At 54.2% G+C, this 25,896-nt stretch overlaps 8 protein-coding genes across 8 annotated transcripts; 4 read left to right on the top strand and 4 right to left on the bottom strand.

Annotated features, from left to right (window-relative positions):
• Window positions 1–201: 201 nt before the first annotated feature.
• On the top strand, window positions 202–1,528 carry M406DRAFT_252237 (Metallo-hydrolase/oxidoreductase; the record flags this gene model as incomplete). Its single annotated transcript, XM_040916823.1, has 3 exons — window positions 202–247; window positions 337–484; window positions 604–1,528. The coding sequence occupies 3 exons, from the start codon at window positions 202–204 to the stop codon at window positions 1,526–1,528; spliced, it is 1,119 nt and encodes a 372-aa protein (XP_040777994.1).
• A 2,511-nt stretch (window positions 1,529–4,039) lies between these two features.
• M406DRAFT_39065 (uncharacterized protein) lies at window positions 4,040–6,442 on the bottom strand (the record flags this gene model as incomplete). The annotated part of the gene is made up of 5 exons (XM_040924088.1): window positions 4,040–4,602; window positions 5,020–5,264; window positions 5,752–5,756; window positions 6,197–6,241; window positions 6,317–6,442. Coding segments are annotated over 5 exons (984 nt in total), but the record flags the coding sequence as incomplete, so codon positions are not given.
• A 1,713-nt stretch (window positions 6,443–8,155) lies between these two features.
• On the top strand, window positions 8,156–12,087 carry M406DRAFT_254718 (P-loop containing nucleoside triphosphate hydrolase protein; the record flags this gene model as incomplete). Its single annotated transcript, XM_040916978.1, has 4 exons — window positions 8,156–8,464; window positions 8,535–9,992; window positions 10,098–10,458; window positions 10,514–12,087. The coding sequence occupies 4 exons, from the start codon at window positions 8,156–8,158 to the stop codon at window positions 12,085–12,087; spliced, it is 3,702 nt and encodes a 1,233-aa protein (XP_040777992.1).
• A 703-nt stretch (window positions 12,088–12,790) lies between these two features.
• On the top strand, window positions 12,791–14,814 carry M406DRAFT_253142 (MFS general substrate transporter; the record flags this gene model as incomplete). Its single annotated transcript, XM_040916882.1, has 7 exons — window positions 12,791–13,034; window positions 13,129–13,187; window positions 13,255–13,399; window positions 13,504–13,637; window positions 13,717–13,776; window positions 13,854–14,108; window positions 14,227–14,814. The coding sequence occupies 7 exons, from the start codon at window positions 12,791–12,793 to the stop codon at window positions 14,812–14,814; spliced, it is 1,485 nt and encodes a 494-aa protein (XP_040777991.1).
• A 1,859-nt stretch (window positions 14,815–16,673) lies between these two features.
• M406DRAFT_69200 (uncharacterized protein) lies at window positions 16,674–18,415 on the top strand (the record flags this gene model as incomplete). Its single annotated transcript, XM_040925235.1, has 2 exons — window positions 16,674–17,222; window positions 17,309–18,415. The coding sequence occupies 2 exons, from the start codon at window positions 16,674–16,676 to the stop codon at window positions 18,413–18,415; spliced, it is 1,656 nt and encodes a 551-aa protein (XP_040777990.1).
• A 787-nt stretch (window positions 18,416–19,202) lies between these two features.
• On the bottom strand, window positions 19,203–21,193 carry M406DRAFT_39833 (family 27 glycoside hydrolase; the record flags this gene model as incomplete). The annotated part of the gene is made up of 4 exons (XM_040924117.1): window positions 19,203–20,277; window positions 20,376–20,543; window positions 20,615–20,669; window positions 20,809–21,193. The coding sequence occupies 4 exons, from the start codon at window positions 21,191–21,193 to the stop codon at window positions 19,203–19,205; spliced, it is 1,683 nt and encodes a 560-aa protein (XP_040777989.1).
• A 668-nt stretch (window positions 21,194–21,861) lies between these two features.
• Window positions 21,862–23,387, bottom strand: M406DRAFT_220339 (uncharacterized protein; the record flags this gene model as incomplete). The annotated part of the gene is made up of 4 exons (XM_040915562.1): window positions 21,862–21,958; window positions 22,100–22,794; window positions 22,871–23,227; window positions 23,322–23,387. Coding segments are annotated over 4 exons (1,215 nt in total), but the record flags the coding sequence as incomplete, so codon positions are not given.
• An 852-nt stretch (window positions 23,388–24,239) lies between these two features.
• M406DRAFT_40601 (family 16 carbohydrate esterase) lies at window positions 24,240–25,448 on the bottom strand (the record flags this gene model as incomplete). The annotated part of the gene is made up of 3 exons (XM_040924140.1): window positions 24,240–24,306; window positions 24,398–25,243; window positions 25,324–25,448. 3 exons carry the CDS (start codon window positions 25,446–25,448, stop codon window positions 24,240–24,242), a joined length of 1,038 nt encoding a protein of 345 aa, XP_040777987.1.
• Window positions 25,449–25,896: the final 448 nt, after the last annotated feature.

Genomic DNA, 25,896 nt, shown 5'->3' with positions numbered 1-25,896 from the left:
AAAGCCACTGCGGCACACTTAAATAGTCGCAAGACTCCGAGCCCGGTGTTATGTCTGGATGCCGGTCTCCGTCTTTCGTCCTATAAGGAAACAATAAAGCTACTGCTTTAAGTAATTATTCATGCACGCCCAACGATGGATACTTGACAAACTGGTCAATGCTGCTGTCGGCTGAGAGAAAGAAGAGAGGATTGGAAAGTCATGGCGACCAGCTTGAAAGGACGAGATGCCACGATCGAGTGGTTTGGTAAGTGTTGGATCTGCTCTTCATTAATTCACACACAACTGTAATTCTTTACAGATACTTGTATTCTCATATCTAACAAGCAATATCAGGCGCAACGACCTTCCGTCTCAAGGTGAAAGGCCTGACCATCTTCCTTGATACGTGGCTGGAGCGGCCTTCGTCTATACCCACATACCTCAAGATCGATGACGTCCAGGAGTGTGATTATATCTTCATCAGTCATGCCCACTTTGACCAGTGAGTTTAACGATATAATTCAAGCGCAGTTCTTTTCCACTCTCACCTTCACACTCCACACACCTGTCCCACTCACTTAGTTATTTACTTGCTCACTCACACCAAAACCCTTCGCGCAGTCTCCCTGGCGCCGACCGTCTCGCCAAAAAGACAGGCGCTATCATCATTGCCAACGGCGAGGCCATCAACGTGATGCGCACAGCCGGCGTGACCGAGACCCAGCTCCAACCCGTCGCAGGAGGCGAGCGCATCCCGCTGTTCACCAAAGCCCAGCGAGACGAGGCCATCGCCAGACACAAAGCCGACGAAGCAGCAGGCAAACTTCCTCCTCCTGGACCCAAATTCCCGCCAACACCTCACCACGCCGAGGCAGTCATCGACGTCCACGTCTGGCCGGCGCTGCACTGCATGCTCCCTCCAGGCGACCACGCCGCGCTGCCCGAGGTCATGGACACGGGGGCCGTGTACACTGGAGACGGAGGTAATCCCTACGCATGCACCATCGACATCACGCGCAATATGACGTACGGCTTTGGCGGCTTGATGAAAATTCCCTCCCATACACTGCCTTCGCATCTGCCCGAGGACTTTAGAACTTTCCTGCCGTACATGAACGACCGCGAGAGGAACAAATATTCTTTTTACGATGGGGGCCAGCTGCTGTTCAACTTCCTGCTGGATAAGAACGAGGGGGGGAAGGGCGATGCAGCTGGGCCCACCACCACGCTGCTCTGGCACGGACATTTGGGCTGTTACGATGGCATCATGAAAACCATCGAGCCCAAGCCTGACGTGGCGATCCTGGCCATCGCAGGCAGGGCTAATCTGAACGGGCGCCCCTTTGACGGGTCAGCGGCCGAGTTTGCTGTGAAGCAGGTGCAGTGGCTTGGGGAGCCAAACAAGGTCATTTGGTGTCTGCATGATGAGGCGCCCATCATTCCCAAGAGGATCGACACGACGGCTGCTACAGAGCTGGTGCACAGGGAGACGACGTCTAGAGTTGTCGACCTGGAACATATCAAGGCCTATAAGGTTTTTGAGTGAATAGAAAGAAAAGACAGAGAATACATACTTTTCTCAGGGGAACGCTAAAGCATGAACGCAGAGGGGCTCGTCAAAGACAAAACAAATACAGCACAGCGTTTAGACTTTCCTTTATCCTTCCCAGGGCCAAGCCTAGACAACTCTGTTGTACGAGGTCCAACACGACAATTCAAATTAAGATCAACTGTGTCTTGAAAAGACTGAGAAGACCGCGTACGAACGAGGGGTTCTCAGCGCCTTCTTGCTTTTCCACTCGCCATGACCCAAAACCTATCGTGAGCATAGAGGAAGTCGTAGCGCAACCGCAATCCCCTTTCAGGACATGACAATCCAGGCCGCTGTCCCAAGGAAGAAAACTATAATACCCGCAGACCCAGTTCATTGAAAAGCACAGTCTTCCTTCAAGATGCCAAGGAAGCTGGAAAAAGGCAAAAGCGGCAAGTTAAACGTGACTTGGCAAGGAAGAGGGCGAAGAGGGGGGGGGGGGAGGCTGAGGTCAGAACGATGAAGGGAACGAGACAGAGAAGAGAGCTTGCTCCAGCCTTTGTGCCGAGTAATTAACTTTCAAAGGACTATCCTTCATCAGGCGGCAATGCCGTCACGTCACATCACATCACACATACACACACATTTAGCTGCAGATACATTAATTTGATGTTAAAGTATTTGTTTTTTTTCGTCGCTGACAGCTATTGCAAGAGGCCACCTCTCGAATTGGAAGCTCCTGTGCCTTCAAAAGACCCAGCATCAATGTATGGAGCAAAGGTTTGCGAGCTGGTACCACGCAACCCATTTCCCCTCTCCAGAAATCCTTCAAGCTCATTGTCTTCCACGAAGCTTTCGCATTTTTATGTCTCAAACCCGCGCGGACCGTCTGTTGTCGTAGAAAAACATTTGGCTCAACGTCGCCGCAGCTTCGCTCTCCCGCCGCAGCTGGAGGTCAGCACTATTATCGTCAGAGATAGGCACGACTGGCATGGGCGATGACAGGCCAGGCACGACCGGATAACCGATAAGAGGGCGGGCTTCCACCCGATGTGGCTGCTGGCTTGGCCCTGGCATAGGTCGGCCTAATGTCTGGTCGGATGCTGGCGGACTACCCGGTGGACCATTCTGCGGCGTTGCTGTGAAGTCGAGACACCGGCGTGGGGGCGAAAGCTGTCTCGACGAGACATCTCCGTACCCAAAGGCACGTTCGCGCCAGTGGTTCGGCGATAGTATCGGCGACATGTCGGGTGACATATTAGGTGGCGGTCCTGGTGATACGATCGGCTCAAGGTAGCTGGGAGGGGTGGCTGTGCTTGGACTATGAAAGTGACTCTGGCCCAGAGTCAGACGCAGGAACGAATCCCTGCCTTCAAGACGGGCATTAGCCTGTAGGAGAGGTGCTAATGTGATGGCTTCTTGTGGCGTCCGAGGCTGTGAGCCATCTGCCATCGTAGGTATCGACTGAGGAGGAAGGGAAGGTATCGGGGGCATGCCCTTCTGCGTCATGTGTAGATCTAACCCGCTGTGGGCCTCTTGCAGATTCTGCATTTGTGCAGGCTGTTCCGGCAGCGAAGAGAGAATCTTTGCCTTCTTCGTCTGCTGCGGTAAGGACTTAGTCTTGCCTTTTGCGTTGCCAGCGGAGGTATCGCATCGTGAAGCTCGGTCAGAGGGAGGTTTTGCCTCCCCAAAAATCGCCTTAGGCTTCCTAAATCTAGGGTTGGACTTGACCGCGTTTACGATCGAGTTGCCTTCGCCAGTAGTACCGGCTCCTGTGGAAGGGACAGAGTCTTCCATCAGGAGGACTGCGTGTGCTTGTGCGGGGGATACCTCGACAACCTCCTCCTTGACCGATGGCGAAGCGACAGCCTGTTCTGGCCGACCTTCGACAGACGGAAATTGAGCGTGAATGATCTTGAGCGGCGCCACAGCGACTGAATCGTCATGCTGGCATTGCTGCACTTTTGTATCAGCCTTGCTTTTGCCATTTTTGCGGGACGTTTTGGGTTGTTTTGCTGTGGATTTTGATGTGGCATCAGGACCAAGAAACGTAAGCCTGCTCTTCGTATTCTTAGTACGAGGACCACGTCTAGTCTTCACAGGCCCAGCTGGTGATGGTGCTGCGTTTTGCTTTGTTGAACGGCTTCCCGCCGGCGGGGCTGCTGTTGTCGAAACTGGCATGATCTTTGAAGAAGAAGGGGCAAGAGAAAGCGGCTGTACTTCACGGCCGCTCATCTTGGCCAAGTCTGCCATGATCTTCAACGTCCAGTAGACTGCATTTTGTTTGCAGTCTCGGACGGCGGCTGGTCGTTTTGGCGCAGGCTTGCCGTCCTCCGGCAGCTCTTCCTTCTTGAGCTTATCCGGCTTCATTGCCTTGCTCGTTGTCTTGCTCTTCTGTGGCGCCTCTAGCGTCGCAGTTGACTTCATCTCTGTGCTCTCAGCGTCCTCGATATTCTTTGGCCGCTTGCTGTCCTTCTTCTCTGCTTCGTCCTTAGCAGGGCGGCGCCTCTTCGTGCCTTTGGGCTCCTCCTCGACAGATCCCGGAGGAAGCCACATGATGGGCTTTTTCTCTTTTAAATCCTGAACCCAAGCATCGCAGTCCATCTCGATCCAAAAATCGAATACGTCGGCCCAAACGCTGTCGGCTGGTTTTGTATAGTTGACGAAAATAACCTTCCCGTCCTTTCTATTATGTACTGTCTTTGCGAATTCCCTGACAACAGTTTTGAGACCGTGGACTTTGAGGCTCGTCCCCATGACGATGAGCATGTCGGGTGCCAGAGAGATATCGTGTTGTATGATGGTCGAGATCCGATGCGACTCCGGATGCTCTTCACCGTAGAGGACAATGTCCGGCCGCAACTTTCCGACACCGAGCGCACGTTTGCCGCGCTCCTGTCTGGCAACGGTCGCGTCTTCGCATCGAGGGCAAGGCGGTTGTTGGCCCGACATTGTCTGCAGCTCCCGATCCCCCTCGTCCCAGTCGGCAACACATCCGCACTGAAAGCAGCGCAGGGCGCGGAGCGAACCGTGGAGGAAGACGCATTCTACGCCTTTGTTATGTTCTGGAGTTGAGGTACCAGAGTCCGCTTTTGCCGGAGGAGCCTTTTCAGGGAGACTCTTGAGTGAATTTGTGCCGACTGGCTGTGAACCAGCTGCCGTGCCATCTTTTTCACGCTCTTCACTACGCTGGGAGTTGCACTGGCGATCTGGTTCGTTTTTCAGTTCTGGTACTCTTTCGTCGCCGCCGTTCGACTTTTGGTGACCGCCGTCAACTTCTCCCAACGGGGCTGACGGAATCTTTTGACTTTCTGCGGTGCAGGGCTCTTGAGGGGAAGACACTCCATTCCCAGCATGTTGCGGCGGGTCTTGGGCAACGGCGGGACAAGAGACATCTGTAACGGCTGCAGGCTGATTGTTGCTGTTGTTTAAAGCATTCCGTGCGATAGTAGACCCGGCTAGAGCCTTTGCGACTCGGGTTGAAAATCGTCCTCGGCTGCCGGGACCAAGAAGAAGACGCGTCGAGAGACCGACCTTGTCTTCGAGAAGATCAATGTTCTGCGTGTAGCAGCGGACCATCTTTCCAGCTTTTGAGAGGTGATTGATGAAGTGATGACAGCCGGTTGGCGAGGCATCGCGAGATTTCTGGCGAAGGTTGGTGGCGAAGGTGTAAAATACGGAGGTCTTCAGAGGGTCTGACCAGATGGAGGAGTCGAAGAGCTCACGCCCTTTGAGGGTCGACAGAGAGCGCTTAAAGGTAGATGATCGATTGAGATGCTCTTGTGATGAGCATGGCTGGCTGTCGTCCTCCTTATCTTCTGCCTCGCCACCCTCGTCTTCATCGGACACCGGCGAACTAGGCCTGCTGCTAGGAGCCGGCTCAGTAGATTGCTCATCAAACACGTCAGATAGATGGGATGGGGGCGAGGACAGTGGGGAACTGGAGCTCGTTTGTGGTGTGGACTTTGATGTTGGATGTTTCGGGGTGGACAGATTTGAGGACAAAGCAGCCACACGGCCTGCTTGCCTTGCCTTGGGGCCAGCCTCCCGATCTGGAAGCTTTAATGTAGGTATCGTTGCTTTTCTTGTCTGCGCGCGTGCCTGCGTTTGCGCTGTTGTGCAGCTGTGGCTCGAAGACTGCCGAGATGACGCGCTCTGAAGAGTGGCTGGTTCACCAGGATGCGTCTCGTCCTCCTGCGCCTTGCCCTCCTGCGCCTTGCCCTCCTGCGGTTCCTTAGGGCGATTGGAGGGAGAATGTTCCACCTCAGTATGAACAATATTGCCCCCATCGTCGTCGGGATAGACGACATAGTCGCCAGCCACAATGGACTGCTCGGACAGCAGTACCACTTCTTCTTCGCTCGAGTTTTGTGGCGCATCACGAGCATCGCTCGTGCTAACCTGGGAATCCGCGTCTAAGTCGGACCGATTATTGTCATCGCCGTTGCTGTCGTCCAACCTCTGCGGTTCCTCGTTAGAGCCCGTTGTCTCCGTGTCGTCGTCATCACACCTGGTCGAGCAATTTAAATCTTCGCTCGAGACTGTCGGAATCACCTCGATGCTATCTTCTATTGGCGGTGATGTCTTCCTGCGTTTTCGAGGCCGCTCATCAAATCCGCTGTCGTCAGACTGGCTTCCAGATGTCTGCGGTTTGGCCGCGCCTAGTTTTTCTGCAGCATCGAACTGGCTCTGAATCATGGAATACAACCCGTTCTCCGATCGAAAGTCCTGCATGATATGTATGTTAGTAAGAGGCCGAGCCCTGGAAACTGTGAGAGGAGGGGGGGGATGGAGGGTACGCACAGGGATCCCAGAATTAGTACTGATTCCAGCTCCTGTGATAACCACCACCTTCTTCGCCTTCCATAACGCGTCGGCTATATTCTGGAGGTGGTCTGAAGACCCGGCCGGAACATGAAGGGTGGGCATCTTGGGCAGGAGGTCTGGCTGATCAAGACAAAACTCCTGACGCGAGATCGGTGGGACTGGCGGCCGGTGGCCTTCGACACCAACTTCACTCGAGGTCGTGCCACACCAGAAGCAGTTCTTGGCCGAGTGGCAAGCTCAACGCTGTATACCTAATTCCATCGAACCATTTGGGAAGCTGATGTTGTGTGTACGAGACAGGGCCATTCGCGTTGTAAAGAGTCCGTGAACGGAGGTGAGGCGCGCAGAAGAGCTGAGTAACGAGTGTCTATATATGGATCAAGAGGTTTGTCACGTCGAAAAGCATCTGACTTGGTCAGTTCTGTCGAGCTCGGGGGGGGGGGGGTATCGACCGGTGTCGTCGCTCTCGCGTCACGCAATCAAGTCGCGTAGTCGGAGAGCAGGACTGCCCAAATGCGGGTTTTCAGGGCAAAGAAGCCACGGGCAGGTGAATTGGAAAAACACTAGCAAGGCTTGAAGTGATCCTGAGGCCAGGCTTAGTCTGTAGTCTGGGGATTCTGAAGGGAACGGGTGATTGTTTCGCGAAGGCGTCTGTGTCTTGCGCCACAGGGTCCCAAGACAGAGGAGTTGGCGACGAGGACACCTTGTCGAGCACGGACCGTTGTCCTAGAGGCCCTCTTGGACTTTCTGTTTAGGACACCAAAATAGAGAGCCCCAGTTGGCAGGTGACGTCTCTCGAGGGAGTGTTGAAGGCGAGGCCGGTTCCGTGATGTTGTGGGTTTTCGGTCGTAGACGCGTTGCACCGGGACAGACAGGGGTGCGGGGGAGTTGATATTGAGGGTACCAAGGACTGATCATAACGCCCCCGGGGGCGCCTGTGTTGGTGAGATCTAGTGGGCCATCGCGTCGTAAGTGGTGGCGGGGTTTCGGTTCGACTGTTCATGGAGAGATTGGGATGTTGTCGCGAAGGCTGGTGGTAGTGATCCAGGCTATTGCACGCCTTCGAGCTGCCGTTCAACAGGCGGTAACTGATCCCCAAGAGGCGCGAGATACCACCCGAAAACAACCTCCGCACGGGCCAGGCCCAGTCCCGAGCTGGACCCTGGGCATGCGTGGAGGGGGGGTGGTATGATGGTTACCGCTGTTTGTGGTGTGGCACCGTCCCCACAGCACGCTAGCTGAGCCCCCTACCCCTCCACATGCCCACTGTTCTTGAAGATCCCCACCACCTGATCAGAGGCTTGAGAGACTTACACAGGCCTGAACAGACTTGGCTGGCGGGCTGGCAGGCTCACCATGGGCCTAGACGCGAAAGCCTAGGATGCCCTGGGAAACCAAGACAAGATCGGATCTAGCCGGTGTGACAGACAGAATAGATGGGCCTAATTTTTTTTAAAGGGAGGCTTTCTTACCATGTACATTCATATTCAAATATTTTGAATCTCGCAAGGGATTAACATGTGCAACTTGACTACATCAGTGAGAGACCACCAAGCATGGTTCTTGAGCTCGATCTCGATATCCGACCCTGGCCCTGCCAATCGTCTTACAGGAGAGTGAGGCACATGCCTGGAAAGGATTAGCCTTTCCTGCAGAAAGTAATACTTCCTGCATGCTTCTGGTGAGTCACCCTGAGAAAAGGTACTTCTCTTTTTTCTCTCTTCTATATGATGTAGGCATGCTTCATGTGGTTATGCTCAGATCACAGAGAGCTTTTCTATTCTTTACAGATATGAATTCCTCTTCATACTAAGCATGACCACCTCATCCTCGGGCCATTGGCTAAGCAAGGCATTGTTCTGGACCACAAAGCAGCAAGACGGTCCTGTAGCGATCGATCCGCTGCTCTATTATGTTTCACCATTGCAGCTATGGCTAGGAAAGCTGGTATCGGCCGTCAACAAGACGGGGATAATGGAGAATGAGTGGCTACCTGTCTTTTCCAAAGCCAGTGCGCACCTTCGGTTGGTCTTCGCCAAGATCCGGTCAGAACATGGGGCCAAGGCAGCTTTCATTTTCCAGTGGGAGACGGGTGGTATGCTCCTGTTGGGTGTGACTTTGGAGGTAAGCGATCTAGAGCCAGAGCATATACTGTGCAGGCCATGGTGTGGTTCTTGCTCATCAGCAAACACAGTTGATATACTCAGTGGCCTCAGTCAGCGCTCCACTGCTCTTGCGACTGTTGCTCCTGGATACCCACAGCGCGACGCTGGCTTGGCTGCTGGTGGGCGCCAACATCGTCGCTACTCTGGCAGGCAGGGCCAAGAATCAGGTGGTTCGAACCCAGAGCACATGGGTCGAGGTCATGCTGCGGACCGCCATATTTGAAAAGAGCTTGCGCCTGTCTCCGGCAGCCAGGAGAGTACACCCGCCAGCACAGATCATCAACATGAGTGCCGTGGATGTAGACTTTCTGTCTGCATACGTCTTGAAGATTCACGACATCTGGGTCGCGCCGCTACAGATCACAGCCATCGTTGTGTTGGCAGCCAGCATCATCGGTCCAGCCGCCCTCGTCGGCTTCCTCTTACTTCTGATCATGTTCTTCAGCCAGAGCATGGCTAGCCAGATCACCCGTGGGGCCGTGGTCAAGTATGTTCACCTCAATGACCAGCGTCTGGGCCCTCTGCGCGAGCTCCTCAACAACATCAAGAGCGTCAAGGCCGCTGCCTATGAGTTCCTGTTTCGAGATCGCGTGTCCAGAGTCAGGAATGAGCAGCTGAAGGCCCTCTGGGTCTACCTCTCTATGGCGTTCTGGCTATTTTCTGCAATTAATGTCAGCATTCCGAGTTTCACAGCCGCTGCTGCTTTTCTTTTCTACTATCTGACCGGACACGAACTGACCGCGGCTGTGGTCTTCCCGGCACTGGCGTACTTCAACCTCCTCGGCCAGCCGGTTTTCTTTGCCACCCTGGCCGTGACCAGACAGGCTGCCATTCTGCCATCGTTCAAGCGCGTCAGGACACTGATGGCTGCAGAGGAATCAGACCCTATCGCGCAATCCTCCCTGGTTAGCGATGCTGACGCGGCAGTCGAGTTCGAAAAGGCATCCTTCACCTACGCATCCTTTAGTGATGATCACAGTGACGGCCAGAAGCTCGAGGTTGGCGACCTTGTTCTCCCACGGAACAAGCTGACTGCGGTCATTGGGCCCACAGGCAGTGGCAAGTCGAGTCTCCTTCAGGCCATCCTCGGCGAGATGGCCCTCGATGGCTCGATCAGAATACATGGATCCCTAGCATATGTTGCTCAGGACCCGTGGATCATGTCTGGGACATTGAGGGACAACATTGTCTTCATGAGTAAGCTCGACCAGGCACGATATCAAGAAGTGGTCAGGCAGTGTTGCCTGGACGATGACTTTCGGTCGTTCCCTGGAGGCGATCAGTTCGTTGTGGGGGAGGCAGGGAACAACCTGAGCGGGGGCCAGCGGGCCAGAATTGCGCTGGCTAGAGCACTGTACTCGCAGCCGCAGATTTTGCTTCTGGATGATCCACTGTCTGCGGTGGACGGGAGGGTGAGACAGATGCTCTTCCGGACGATCAGATCCCTTGACATCACTGTGATCTTGGTGACGCTACATACATCTTTCGTCCCACAGGTTGATCATGTTGTCATGATCGAAAAAGGCCGGGTCGTAGCGTCTGGAAAGGACTTGCTGGCCAAGCCCGGCCTTCATGATGCAGTCATTCACGAGGAATGGCTTCATGATGCGGACAGCAACGACCAGGCGGACCACCCACCATGCCAGGATCACAAACCTAACGACGCAACCGATGTAGATGCCGATGACAGGGCAGCCGCAGCACTCGAGCTGATCGAGGAGGAAGAGCGAGCCCGGGGAGCCGTCAAATCGGATGTCCTAGCCTTCTACACATTAAACGCTGGCGGCGTCATCGAGGTCGTCAAGCTGGCTTGCATGGCAATCTTTCTAACCGTTTCTAAGGTGATGGGCAGTTACTGGTTTGTGTGGTGGATTGACGACCAGCTCGGCCTTAGACAAGGCCAATACCTGGGTGGATATCTAGGCCTAACCTTGGCAACATGTGTCTTCACATGTACGTCAATCTAATCTGCGCAGTCCCTCTGCTTTGACGCTGACCTTCACTACAGCTTTCCTCTCCATATTCCTCGTTCGCTGCACCATGAGAGCCAGCAGGGAAATCCACTCCAGCATCGTCGACAGTCTCCTCACCGCGCCCATCTCCTATTTTCAGCGTCAGCCGACCGGGCGGATCCTAAATCGGCTTTCGTCGGACATTGAAGCTCTAGACACCAAGATCATCAATGCTGTAGACGCTGTGATCGGAACCGCTACCACCCTCTTCGCTTCTCTCTGCTTGATCGCCCTCTCCTCGCCCATTGTTGTGGTAGCAATCATCCCTTACATCCTCATGACCACATTCTATCAGTCACGCTTCAGGATCGCCTCCAGAGAGGTTCAGCGCTCCTCGTCTATTCTTCAGTCGCCGGTCACCGCTATCGTGTCCGAGGCTCTCAATGCACCCGCATCCATCAAGGCCTACGGTGCCATCATGTTCATGGTGTCGAAGCATGGCGCCGCTCTCGATCACCTCATGTCCGCCAAGATTGTGCGCAAGTCACTTGACACGTGGATCACACTTCGGGCAGAGCTGGCCGCCAATATACTACTACTTGTAGTGGTCATGTTGACCGTCGCAGGATACATCACGGATGTTCTGGGCGGCTTGGCTCTGACATTTGCGACGGGGCTTGCAAATGATGTCTTCCTGATGACATGGGGGTTGACCGATCTTGAGGTCCAGATGAACTCGATCGAGAGGCTCCAGGAATACCACGACAATCTGCCCAAGGAGGGCCAGGTCCGAGGGCTCTTGGTGGAGTCCACACCAGTGCCTAAGGACTGGCCACGGGAAAGTGAGATTGACATCAAAAACATGTCGCTCTTTTACCCTTCTCGCCCTACACCGGCTGTGGACAACTTGACTCTTCACATCCAGAGTGGCGAGAGGCTGGGCGTTGTGGGTAGGACAGGCTCGGGTAAGTCGACGCTCGTCTCATCCATAGCCCGCCTGGTCGACCCTACGAGCGGAAGCATTGCCATCAACGGGGTAGAGACTGCATCCATCTCCACCCAGAGACTCCGTCTGGCTGTACACACACTCCCACAAGAGCCCTTGATCTTCGAGGGAAATGTACGCGAGAATCTGGACCCAAGAGGACAGCACACAGACGAGGAAATCTTGAATGTCCTCGACCAATGCGGCTTGAAGTCAACACTGGCCGAAAACTCCTCCACCGCCACCATCTTATCCAAAAACCTCACCACAGGCGGTACAGACCTCTCTGCGGGCCAGAGGCAGCTTTTATGTGCAGCTCGGGTCTTGCTGGAACGGCCGCCGATCTTACTTGTCGATGAGGCAGCCGCCAACATCGACTACGAGACGGACGAGGCACTGCAGAAAGCCCTGCATACGATGCTGCCCGAGTCAACGACGATGATGACCATTGCGCACAGAGCAGCCTCACTGGCATGGCTAGACCGGATCATAGTAATGGAGACAGGTAAGATCGTGGAGGAGGGCACACCGGCGGAGCTGCTGGAGAATGAAGGGAGCTACTACTATAAAGCGGTCAGGACTGAGGGTGAGCGAGCATTACAGGCAGCCCTGGTGGTTGCGAGGACGAGGCAGGACAGGGGATAGTGAGATTTGATGTCCTTGGGGGGGGGGGGCATTCTCTGCATGCCAAAGGACTGTGAATGTACTATTTAGTACGTAGTAAAGGATGCAAGATAAGTGAGGAGTCTAGACAACGCCTTACACATAGATTCGGGTATGGTCTCGGACGGCGAGGCTGAGATGGGATCTGCTGATAGAAAGTTCCACCGTCTGCCACAGCCAATTTGTGGGACGTAGATTTTGATTATGCATAACTCATTGAGTACTGCGTCAGTAAGGGCCCAGTGCACATCTTGGAAGGATTCTACAATATGTCCAATCTGTCTGTTCTGTTTCACAGCGTCATAGCTGGACATTTTTTAGGTACTATGGGATGTCGTGATCATACCCCTGTCTCCAGAAGCACGGCACATGGCCCAATCACAATCCCGCGCCCAGAACGAAAAGGGTGTATCATCCGCGATGTCGCCATTGCCCTAGCGATTAATCCCCAGCTTAGGTTCGGACCCAGCAGCTTGGAACAGAAGAGGGCGATACGGCACATGATATTAGAAGTAGATTCCGTCATGTCGTCTTCAATGAAAAATCTCATTCATCCCGTGGCTTGAGCCTCATAAGAACTCATATTTCTCACACCTCTGACCTCTCTGACCTCCCTCGGGAGACAACAGTGCAGACTTCGGTCCTGTCACGCCTGTACGCATAGGAAATTATCTCCGAGGCAAAGATGGCGGAGCCGGATACACAATATCAACATGAGAAAGCAGCAGACAACCAGGCCCCGAGCCCTACATCTGGGTCTGTGGACGAGGAAGTCTCGGGAGCTGTGAACGTCAACGAGCGCGCACTGCTTCGGAAGATTGATTTTCGGCTTCTTCCCGCCGTTGGCATCCTCTACCTGCTGTCTTTCCTCGACCGGAGCAATGTCGGCAATGCAAAGATAGAAGGGCTGGCGACTGATCTTGGCATGAGTGAGTGAAGAATCTGGATGGTTTCCCGTTGGGGGAGAGAGAGAGTGTGTGTGTATGTGTGAGATGTTGAGACCATGACTGACGACCGAGGCAGCGGGCAACCAGTACCTGACGGGTCTGACGCTCTATTTTATTGGTTATGTCTTGTTTGAGGTTTGTGATCCTGTCTGGGGATTTGTTATGTCCGTGACCCGAGCGTGGCTAATGATTATTGTCTAAGATTCCGTGCAACATCATCCTCAAGCGGACGTCGCCCAAACTATGGCTTCCTACTTTAACCGTTATCTGGGGTATTGTAGCCACGCTCATGGGCGTCGTCCATAATTTGTCGGGCTTCTTTGCTGCCAGATTCTTCTTGGGAGTTGGTCAGTCTTATCAAAATGCTCGCCGCAACCCCCCCCCCCCTTTCCCTTTTCCCCTCGGGGCAACTTTCCACTTCTGATCGTACTGACACTGGATACTTGCACAGCTGAATCTGGTCTCTTTCCGGGCGTGGTATATTACTTCTCGATGTGGTACAAAAGAAGGGAGCGCCAGTTCCGCATCTCACTCTTTTTCAGTGCCGCAGCACTCGCAGGATCCTTTGGCGGTATCCTGGCATACGTGAGTTGTCACCGTAATCACAACTATACTACATCACTCTATACATTATCTTCTAACGATGACGATGATCACAATACAGGGCATCAGCTTTATGCGGGGCATCGTCTGGCCAAATGGTTGGCACTGGATCTTCATTATCGTGAGTTCGCATCATCGCCTATCTTGCTGAAAATGCAGCAGTAGGAAATCCACTCACACTGGGGTTCAACTCTGCAGGAAGGTCTCGTAACGATCGTCATCGCGGCGACATCCTATTTCTTCATCTACAACTACCCCGACACCGCCGGCTTCCTTTCGGATAGCGAGCGTACAGCGATCCAGGCCCGGCTCGCCGCAGACAGCGACTGTACCCATGAGGAGCGATTCACCTGGGCCAATGTCATGCGGGCCGTCAAGGATCCAAAGTGCTGGCTCTATGGTTTTGCGTTCCACACCATGAGCTTGCCACTTTACACCCTCTCTCTTTTCCTGGTAAGTTTGATTCTATAAGAAAATGACCCCATTGTGCTTTATTAGAGGAATGAAGAAGGAAAGAAGCAGCGCTGTGACGGGAACCTTTTGCATACTCACACATCTCAAAAACATCCAGCCGAGCATCATCCAGTCCCTCGGCTACACCGCCGCCAAAGCCCAGCTGCTGACGATCCCGCCCTACGCATTCGCCTTCGTGACCACGTTATCAGTAGCGGCCCTCTCCGAGCGCCTGAACAAGCGTGCTCCGTTCCTGGCTGGCTCGGCCGCGTTCGGCGCCATAGGCTATATCATCCTCCTGGCCAACAAGAACCCGACGGCGCGACCAGGCATTTCGTACCTGGGCACCTTCTTCGCGGCAGGCGGAATCTACCCTGCCACGGCCCTGGCGCTGTCGTGGCCGGCGATCAACGTCAGCGGGCAGACGAAGCGTGCGGTGGCGAACGCCATGCAGATCTCCATCGGAAACTGCGGCGCGGTGCTGGGCACGCAGCTGTACCGGTCCAACGACGGGCCGCGGTACATTCTGGGCCACAGCTTCGCGCTGGGCTATCTTCTGGCGAACGTCCTGGTGTCAGGGCTGCTGTACTTCATTCTGAAGAGGGAGAATGAGAAGAGGGATGGGATCGCGGCTGAGGTGAAGGAGGTCGGGCACCTGAAGGATTGGGAGGGAGACGATGATCCCAGGTGGCGGTTCCAGTATTAAGCCGGACGAGACGGTATTGGACATGGCGTTTCGGCCATGAGGTTTGCTATACAGACTGGTAATTTGACGTGGTAATTGTAAGAGCGAATACGTTATGAGCTTTGTTGCCGACCCATGCAAGGCCAGGAGGTGTCCGCCCAACCTCTATATGTGTTGAAAATTGGAACCTACCCATGATGTTTCATACGTAGCATACCTTGCTATGCAAAAAAGTGAAAAGGTAAAAAGTAAGGCAGCCCTGGAAATTTGACTTTGTATACTTTGATTCTAGATTTAGGCTACTGCAGTCTTTGTGATATTTTTATTTATTTATTTTTATTCCGTGGAACCGCGCTTGGGCTTGGGCTGACAGATATCACTTGCCCTCATAACAATTCTGGAGACATAAAAGTATAGTATACTCGGGAAAAGAGGTTTTAAGGAAAGACAATCTGCAAGGCTGTTGGGGAAATGCATGAATGCTTCTGCTGATGGAGAAAAAGTCCCGTGTCAGACCTCAGCTGCGGGTTCGAGCCGCGCGCGGTGTCACATGTTTTGGGGCCTCTAAATCGGGGCTGGCGTGTACAAAGGAGGCATTAGCTTGCCCGTGTGTTTGTTGGTGTGTCCGCTTTCAGAGATGACGGTGTGGCTGTGTGTGCGTGGCTGGGTAGACTGCCTTGCATCGAGAGATCGAGATGTTGTCTCTGCATGAACCGGGGAAAAAGAAGGGGGAAACAATCAGATTACTGCATAGGGAGAAACATCATCATTCATTAAATTTATCAATCAATTCAAACTCATAAATTTTCCGAGACCTCGAGTCTTGGGGATGATGTGGGAGAGATGTGAGCGTGGAAACTGAAAAGAGAGAATAAACAGAAGGGAAGAAAAATAGAGGGGCTGGGGGAGAAGAGTTGCTTCCTAGCATACTACCACAGTACTATGGTTTACTTCCAACTCAAGCCAGTTCTAACATGGATGTGGCCTGCGATGGCCAGTGATCCTCGAGTGGTACAGGCTGTTTAGCGGACGGCCCGAGCCCTGCCCCCTCCCACCCCTCAGTGGCTCTCCCCTCCCCCCAGCGCCCCCCTAATCTCTCAGTAACCTTCCCCTCAGTACCCTCGATTTGTAGCATTTAGGCCACGCCAGACGCGGGAGAGAGAGAGAGAGGCCACCCCAGCAACCCTAGCCACAGCTTGGGGCCAGGATCAGGGCCAGGGCCGAACCCGGGGGCGACCCAGCAGGGACAAGACAGCAGCCGTTCCCATGACAGGTTTGCTGGTGCTAGGTACCCTAGCAGCCTAGTAGCAAGCAGGTCGGTTGAGTGTGTGCTTGTGTTGTAGAGGGAGGAGCACAGTCGCGCTAGACCGCGTACTCCGGTGGTCTCTCGTCTATCCAAACCTTTTTGCGTCCATTGACGCTGGCTCACTTCACTTGCTCACTCCAAAGGCGCGCACCACACGCAAGCCTTGAGCCTGACGATTCAATTTCCCTTCTCTCCTGACGATCGCCCTCCATTTACCGACCAGCACCCCCTGTTACCTTGCAGCACAGCTCCTGTGCTTCCGGACGAACATCGCATTGCTGTCAGCCCCCCCCCCCCCACGATACTTACCAGACTGCGCGCAATTAGTGACTGCGCGCAATTCGACTTGGGCACCCGGGCTTCCAAGAGCGCGTCGCCATCTTGCTGCCACCGACCGACCGTCGCCTCTCTCTCTCCTTGCCCCTCTTCCTCCTTCTGCCTCATCTTAGGTTGCCTGAACATCTGCCTGCCTCGCAAATCACATGCGCTGCAGTCCAACTCCAAACCCCACGACGCGATCATTCCTGGTGGCGCTCTGAAGAGGGGGGGTTCACCATTCTTTCCGGATCCGATCATGTCGTTCCGGCCCGTCAACGCCGCGCCGAAACAGGCTGGCGTCGGTGTCAGCGACAGCAATGCTTTGCTCTCGACCGCCCACCGTGTCGCGCCTCACGACTCGTCGTCGTCGTCCTCGTCGTCGTCGCAAGGGCACATCATGGCCAGCAGTGCCGCCGGCTCGTACCCGTTGCAGAAGCAGAACTCCAACACCGACTCCCAGGCAACCGCCCTCTCGTCTTCCAACTCCACGGCCGAGTCCCACCGCGTCTTTACGCCACCCATAATCGAGAGGAGCGCGAGCAACGGTGCGGCAAGTAGCGGCCACGAGTCCAGCCAGGAGTCCCAGCTGCGACAGCTGTCGCAGCTGGCTGCTGTCCAGGAGAAGATGCCCGACGTGGGTGCCGTCGCCCCTCGCCCCTCGGTCAAGAGGATGGCCGACGGCGCGGTCAAGGAGAACAACAGGACATCCCCGAGCGCCTCTCCTCCTCGGCCAGGTCCTGGCTGGCACTCGAGGAACGTGAGCGGTGTCAGCATTGCCTCTTCCGCCAGCAGCCGTGTTAACGAGGTGTGTACTTTTCTCCGACAGCAAGACTGTCAAGAAGATCTACGATGGTGGTGGGTCCTTCCATGCTGACGCGTTCTATTCCGCAGCTGTCCTCCGAACTAAAGGCCCGCCTGTCCTATGCCATGCTCAAGGTTCACAACGGCTGGCAGTCACGCACCATTGACGAGGTCGAGAACCTGGCCTCTGCCGCCGCTTCTCCTGCTTCCTCCAGCAACTCTACCCTGCCAGGGCCTGCTGGATCTTCTATCAGCCCGCAGATGCAGACTCTATCACATCCGCTGCCGAGCAGCTCGGGCGCACCTCCTCAGACCCACCAGCCACAGAGCAAAGACGACTCTGGGGCACGCTCTTCAGCGAGTCCTGACATGCAACCTGTCTCCTCCTCTGCTCGGCTGCAGGATGTTCCGTCGCTAGCCCCTCCAGTCTCCATTCAGCCTCATCGCAACGAAACTAACCACCGAAGAAACTCCAACCCGAAGCACACCCCCAGTCTTCTCTCCCCTCGATCTCACCACAGCAGCCCGCACACACCAGCTTTACCATCTCTCAGTATCTCCCGGGATCCTGGCGCCGCGCGCGCCGCAGCAGCAGCAGATCCCGTGATCATCTCTCCCACCCACAACAACCGCGAGAAGGATGCGATGGAAGCCCTACTTTTTATGAGCAGTCCGGGGAACTCTGCAAATATGAAGAACTACTATCCAGCCTCTCAGTCGGCGGTCAGTCATCTTCGCAATGGCGCCTTGGCTGTACCCAGCCCGCAGAGGACGGCGCTGCCGACATCTGCACCGAAGCGCAAGAGCTTGCCGAACGGCCGCCCGATGCACAGCTCACAGCCCCTTCCGGCAGCCCACACTTCGCCCAAGAAACGCGTCGGTTTCGGGAGATCGCCGTCTACCTTTAGCGAGATGGACATAGACGATCCAGCAACAAGTCCGCGCCGGCATGCCACACACGCGCGACCCCTCGCACACAGCCCCCAGAAGACGACCAATGGCACGGCGGCGCAGGCACGACATTCGATGCCACCCACGATGGAAGTGAGCAAGCCTTCGCCGCAGCCCAAACCGAGGTTCTCTTACGAGGACCTTGATAAGGTTTTGGACCAGGTGGCGGCCGAGGATCCTTCCTCAGAGTCCGAGAGTGAGATTGAGCTGCCTGCCCGCCGAGCAGGAGCCGGCATGAGATCGTGATGTGGCCCACGAGGCTTCTCAGTGTGGCCCATTACGTAGGAGGCCAGCAGCAGCAGCAGCGGTTTTCCTGGTCGTAAATGGTGGTCTCATGTGCTTGTACGGTCAGGCATTTCGGTCCTGTTCATACCTTGATCCACCTCGGCTCGAATCTATCTGCACTGGTCGAACCTATTGAATTGATTTCACCGCTGAACCTCTCCGCATCATTGGTCGGGCCCTACCGACATTTGTATTCATATATAGCATAATCAGTTCTTGAGAGTTTCAGCATACGCGGAGTTACGGGAGCATGCTGTCCACTAGAGGCAGCGACGAGCGAATCCAGCTCGCTGCGGCTCGAGAATGCCGCTCATCATCATCATCATCATCATCATTGTCATTATCATTATCATTACATTTCATCCTCAAGCGCGCGCACGTACACGCGTGCTTCTTCATGATACGGTACTGGGTACTCAGGTACTCAAGTACTCAGGTGTTCGATACAACAATTGAAATCAACTTTTTGGAAGTCATCATTGTTCTCTAAAGTGTACACCGGAGGCCTCACCGTGCTGTTCGAGGTGAGAAAGCCAGGTGTTATCATTGATTACCATTTTTGATTTGACCATCTGACTTGTAGCGAATCGACGACTTGGCACAGACAGTGCCTTGCATGATGAGCTGTGAACAGTTCATGTCACTCATTGCAAGAATATCAGACGAGAGTATATACACAACCAATTACTTGGTATATTCTCGCAACTTTCTCTCGCGCTACAGACGGATACACACCTACACCACTTCTTCACTCCACCTCATAGACCTCGAAGCCCACCAGATCAGGAGCCCAAGTGGCCTCGGTCCCATACGACGTGAAGATGACCTCGTTTCCAGTCCCGGCAACAAACCCTTCCACATAGACATACAGCCGTCCAGCATCGTACCAGTCGCCTCCGCTGATGGGGAACGCAAAGCGCGTGCCGTCCCCGGCGGCCTGGTTCACGGCGATGGTCATGTTGCGCGTGTTGTCGCCCCAGTCCCAGGCCGTCTCCAGCGCCACGTCGTAGTTGCAGTAATCAATGCCCAGCAGCTTGGTGCCAGACGTGACGGCCTCGACGCCCGAGAAGGTGACCGACGCGGCAGACTCGCCCTCGCCAATGTCGCCGACCTTGTTGCCCGCCGGCAGACACGTGCCCGCCGGACAGTCGACAACCACGGCCTCCCCCGCCAGCGTGGCGTCCTCGGCGGCCGTGTAGTACCCCACGGCCGTCTGCACGCCCGACGTGGCGTTGACAATGTTGGAGAGCACGAGCAGGCGCAGCTCGTGGCCGGCGAGCGTGGTGGTGTACGAGGAGGACGCGCTCAGCGTGCCCAGGCTCTCGCCGGCCCACACGTCCTCGGCCGCGGCGGACGCGATGCCTAGGTCGGCAGGGAGGCTGAGCGTGACGGTCTGGCTGCCGTTGTACCAGTTGGCCAGGGCGACGACCTGGCGCCCGCCCGAGAGCGCGCCCTGCCAGATGTCGTACTGGGCGGTGGTGTAGCGGCGCACGAGCTGGGCCTGCCGGCCGAGGCTGTCCTGGTTGAGGGCGATGACGGCCGTGTTGGACAGGACCTCGAGCGAGGACGCGGGCGTGAGCGAGTCGGCGAGGGCGGACCCGATGATCAGCGGGGACTTGTTGATGGCCCACATGCCGAAGTGGAACTTCTCCTCCTCGTTGGACAGGGCGTTGAGGCCTACGACGAGCATGTCCATGTCGGCGTAGGCCCCTACGCCGGTGTGCTTGTAGTAGGGCACCACCTGGTTGGTGATGCGCCAGATGCTGCGCCAGGCGTCGTAGATGTCGTTGGAGATGCGCCACGAGTTGGCAATCTCAGGGGCCCTTTTGTGTGTGGTTTTGTGTGTTAGGAAATAGATTCTCTTCTGCCTTTTTAAACAAGACATAGCAAGAAGGACGAGAGGGGACAGGGTATTTATTACCAAACTCCAATGTCTTCTCCCACACCCCATTGGCATACCTGGTACACAGTGTCTCGTGAAGTCGTGGCGAGTGCGCTGGCCATGACGTCGAAACGAGTGGGAGAACCAGAGACAGTGCCTGTGTAGTCTGCCTCTGTGGTGGTCGAGTTTGCGTAGCAGTTGTCATATCTTCATAAATCAATGGTAAACATTAGCTGGAGGGCAAATGTGTTAGTGGAGGTCTGAGTGGTATTACACACTTTAACGAATCCGCGCCCCATGCTGCAAAGGAGTCTGCGTCGAGTGTCTCGTGTCCTATAAAAGAAGAATAAAAAAATTCAGCATGGGTAATTTTTCACAAGGTTTATTCTTTCCTTTTTCTTCTCTTTTGAGTATAATTACTTGTACAAGTAAACAGAAAGTACAGAGGTGAGCACAACTCAAAACAACTCACCCAATGAAGCAGGCTGGTCCGTCGAGCCACACTGATAATACCCAGCCCCAGAGTACACACCAAAGTGCAGACTCAGGTTGTGAATATACTCGCCCAGTGCTGCCCCGCCCGAAGGGAACGTGTCAGGGTTCCATACCAGCTCGCCAGTCGAAGGGTCACGATAGTCGGCCGTCCAGCCGCAGTCGGTCGTGACATAGGTGTAGCCGAGGGCGTCCAGGCCCAGGCTGACCAGGGCTGCCGCGTTATCCTGGATGATCTCTTGGGTGGGGGAGCAGCTGTAGTAGTTGTAGCTGTCCCATCCCATCACCGGAGTGGTGGTTCGGACGGTGGTTGCCGACACCAGCACAGTCGTGCCCGTGAGGCACAGGGCCAAGGGAGTCCACATATTTTCCCCAAATTGACAATTAGTTACTGGATGAAATAATTACAACCTGCAACTCTTTTTTGGCGGGTGCTGGACTGGTGGACGCCGGGACAGGTGCAGAGAGAGAGCCACCTCACCTCAACGGTGTGTTCCTGTGAAAGATGAATTGGCTTGCCCAACTTATTTCTACTTTTCCCTTGGAGGGACCATTCACCCACTTCCAATTCCAATACAGAAAAGGTCCCATGACGTCTCATTCACATTTCCATTTCGAGACTAATTATATCCGTCCATGGTTGTATTCCACTGAGTGACCTTGTAAAAGTCAACCCCGCATCCCCCCAAAAGTCAATTTGCCGCCCTCCACCGAAGAAGCGCACCTGTTAGAGAGACTGTTTTTCTTCTCGCTCGTGGGTCCGCTAACTTCCTACCAAAGAGAGCGGAAGTCACATTTGGAGTTGGTTGTGGCACTGACAAATTGGGGAAAGCCAGGACCCAAGTAACTCAAAAATCAAATACATACTTGGGTACGCGTCGTGCGTGTTCCGGAGATGATTACCCAAACATAATCTTAAGCCGCTCCACCCCCTTCCTCTTCGAGGCAATAGACAGCCATAATGAAGGGCTGTCAGCATAAATATGACTTGCTAGTCTATAGCAGACACGTCTGTTGTCAACCCGCAGCTCCTCTTGGGAAGCCTCAGTATATACTCGAGATGAGGCACGTCGCTGTGATATTTTTCCAGATAGATGCAAATTGCTTGACACTCCAGCACTGCTCTCTTCCTGTATGAACACAAATCGTCGGCAGTCAGCAAAATGTTCTTCCAAGGGTTGTGCCAAAAGAGGTCTCTGTACAAACCAACACTTCAAGGTAGCGGGACTTCTGAGCATTCAGGAGAGAGAAGAAGAAGGATGCAAACGTACCACATCCACCAAAACTGTGTCGAAATGGCTTTCGAGTACCAGTAGGCAACCAAGATCAGCACCCCAGGGTCCTTTTGCTTCCACAAGTCTCGAAACTCTGGAGAAGTGTAGTACGTGAATGTTGCGAATTTCATAATGTTTTGCTGGTTGTAGTCCTGCGGCAGGAGCTGTGACAGAATGTTGGTAGAGCGAAAGTACGGGCTCTCAACCCATGTGGAAGGATCCGTCAGGTTGAGGAACTCGAGAATCTCGGGCAATATGTTCGGAAACCCGCCGTCCTTGAGCTCGTCAGGGGTAAAATCCTCGTCCCCGCCCCACGGGTTGACCTGGAGATGCATCTCCTGGAAGCAGCAGTCCGGCCTCATGGGATCGCAGAATTCCCACAGGTCTTGTTTCCCCAGGGACAGAACCAGCCAGTCGGGCTCGCCTGGCCCGGGAGACTTGAGCGGCCACGCCTCTTGCGGCTTGGTCGCGTCGATGTGGCAGATGTAGATGATGCCGATCAGGGTCGACGCGATCCAGCATGCGTCGCGCTCCGACGGCGTTGCGTCTGGGTCGCATAGTTTCTGGTTGAACATGGCTGTGCCCGTGTAGTAGTGATACAGTTCTCTCGGCGTGAAATTTGTGTCGGATGTCTGCGAGACACGGTCGTGCATCAATGTAAAAGTGAGAACAAGGTGCATGAGAAAAGGGTGCTGGGCCGTAATAGTTAGTTTATAAGCCTTCAACCAGAAGGTCTGACCCACACAAAGGTGAGTGAAAACGACTCACAAGACAAGCCAGCCTAGGTGTTTCCGCCTGCAAGATCCATTTGGATTTCTCCGTCCCAAGAGAAAGGATCGACCTCTGGTGAAATCTGTTAAGGGCGTCGAGGTCGGATTGTCGAAGATTATAAACCTGACTCGGGCCACCCAACATGGCAGCACTGGGCGACTCTTGCAGGGACTGGTTGACCATGCTCAGAATAGTCTGATCCATCGAGACAGGAGACCTCGGGGGCGAGTCCATGAGGGAGGCCCCGTCGAAGCAGAGGACAAGCTCGCCCGCGACACTGGTCGATCTAGGGCCATAGTTGCAGGCCACACCGAAGGCCACGCAGGTTTTACATTGTGGTTTCGCCTCATCGCACTGAGCGACAGAGAATAGTAAAAGAGACGGTAGGTCAGCCAAGCTGTATCTGCAGTTTCTTTCCTTTCTCTGCTTGGAAAGAAGTCACTCTCACCTTGACGCGCCGCAGTTTACAATTGCCACATCCTGATCTCGACTTGCTGTGGGCTTTCCTCTTCCGGCGGACAGCTTTGGCCGGATCTTTCGATAGAACCATACATTTCGAGCCCATACTATCCGAATCTGGGTAAAAGAGCAAAGGTGTGGGTGGGTAGGTGCTATGATCAGACTGTTTTGGTTACTGTTGAATTTCCTCGGATGGCTTTGATAAGGTCCCACCAGTGAGAAAGAGAGCAGCAGCCCATAAGCTCATGTAGATACGGCAATCCTAGATTTCCTGAGATGTCAAAAGAAGCCGCTGCTATTCTTGTAGATTATTTGAAGGATCATAGGACTAGGCTGGTAGAACCATGCTCAAGGCAGCTATGCGGAAAGAAGAAGAAGATGGAAATTGGACGACGTTCGAGATGGCAGTGGGAGCGCCCTTTGTTGTCAGATGTCTCGGACGTGAGCCCATAAACTCCGATTGGATTGAGGCCGGTGAGAGCACCGCTTCTGCTGCTGTGTACAGTAATTGGGTTGACGCTAAGCATCGAGTCTAACCTCGTTTCGTATTCCTACAAACTGTCGTACCCAACTGTGTCAGAATTATTAATTAATTGAGCTTTATGGAACCAAACTTCACTTTCACCTAATGAGTTTCATCGTCATTGAGATCAGCCGCAGATTTGTGACTTTTCAAGCATTCGAATCCAACTTGAATCTTTGACGCGAGCGATGAAGGTTCAGAAAGCACGGTTAACAGAAGCAACATATTCATCGGACACAGAGAGAAACGAAGTGGCCGGCAGAACAATGTGGACGACGATATTATGGGACACAGGTAGATGATATTGGTGAAGTTTCATCCACCTCACAACTTCAAGGTATATCATCCATTACTTTATCTAATTAGAAGCCAGGTACATGACTTTTAAGCAGATGAAGATTTGAGGAATTTCTCGACTTCTGCCGCCAAGATGGAGTGAACGTGGGTTGTCCTGTACTCATTGTAAGTATGTTTGCCTTCTTGCAAATCATCAAGCATTTAAGTGATGGAATCTGGTAGTGAAAAATGCAGGTTTCACTCACATGTGCCCATCATCATACCAGAAATAGTCAGAGAGAGGAAGACATCCATACTGGGTCACGGGCAGCGGTTGGTTGTAGTCTGGACAGTACGAAGTCGTGTTGGTAATGTTGTACTCGGCAGGGTTATCCAACACCCCATTCAGAAACGTGTTTGAATCAAAGACCAAGGCCGTCACATCGTCGTTCTGGGACGCAAAAGCGGCAGCATGTGAGTCCAGAGTGCTGTCCCACCACCCGATCATGGTGGTATTCGGAAGAGGCCCGGCAGCACGCACGAGATTGCCCGGAGTGCGGTTCAGCGGAGGCAGTTTCATGAACAGCCACTTCTTGTACCCGGCCTTGTACACGGGCTCGACGGCCTGCTCGAACATGGTGGTGATGAGCTCGTCGTAGTAGCTGGGGAAGTCGACATCGAGCTCGGCCGAGTCGCCAATGTCGTTGATGCCTATCCACAAGGCCACGAGCGTCTTGTCGGCGTTGACGATGTTCTTGAGCACGGGCTGACCATAGCGCAGGAACTGCTCGGTCTGGTTGACGAGCTGGACGGACCAGTTGTGGTGTAGCGGCAGGTACTCGACCGATATGTCAGCGCCGCCAAAGGCGAAGTCCCAGAGCTGGATGTCGCAGGTCTGCGGGTCGGTGAGGCCCTCCTTGACGCCGCACTGTGTGATGTCTTCGATCCAGTTGGGCCCTCGGTTCGCGGTGCTGTCAACGTCCTCCTGCATGATGCGGTCCGAGAGAAGCTGCTCTGGCGTGTACGAGAAGTTCAAGTTCGACCCGATGAATGTTGAGTTTGCGTAGCCCAACGTCCCCTGGGCATATGTATATGAGTCTCCAAAGGCAATGCTGTTCATCCATTACATTGTGTTAGCAGCAGCACACCTTCAGGAAGTCAATTTAGTCCCCTTTTCAAACAAGTCACGTACACATATTTTGTATCGTCCCACCGAAAAGGTGATGTTTTGGTACGAGGCGTTACGGGCGTCGAACTCGCCAGAAGCGGGAACGAGAGCGCGGCTAGGCATGCCGTCACGAACGTCGAGGAGGCCATCTTGAATTATTATGATACCGCTGCTGCTGCTGCTGCTACTGAACGAAGAGACACTTATCCTCGGAGAATGCCAAAAGCACAGGGAATTATATAGCTGGTCAAGTATGCAGCGCTATTCCGGACCGCTTCCAACTGCAGCCATTGGTGGAAATGCTGTGACTTTTGCTTTCTCACTGGGGGTGACATGGCGGGCCGTCGAAAGAGTGTTCTTGCAGGAGCATAGACATCATAGATCCGTTTTTCCTTGGAAGCCCTGCATGTGTCAATTCTCCTACTATACCGGCCCCTCGCTCCTTTTACCCTTTAGCCCTCGCCCCAGATTTGCTACTTACCCCAACCTCTCCCCACACTGCCATCCCCTTCTCCTCCTTCCGTTACAGCGAGCCCCGCCGGATTTCTGTGGCAGATCCCTCACGGCTAAAACTGCACGCGCCGGAGGACATTGCAG

Source organism: Cryphonectria parasitica, assembly GCF_011745365.1.
Source record: "Cryphonectria parasitica EP155 unplaced genomic scaffold M406scaffold_3, whole genome shotgun sequence".
NCBI classification, from domain to species: Eukaryota; Fungi; Ascomycota; class Sordariomycetes; order Diaporthales; family Cryphonectriaceae; genus Cryphonectria; species Cryphonectria parasitica.
The sequence above is the reverse complement of the archived record's forward strand: the minus strand, read 5'-3'. Positions and strand labels throughout refer to the sequence as shown.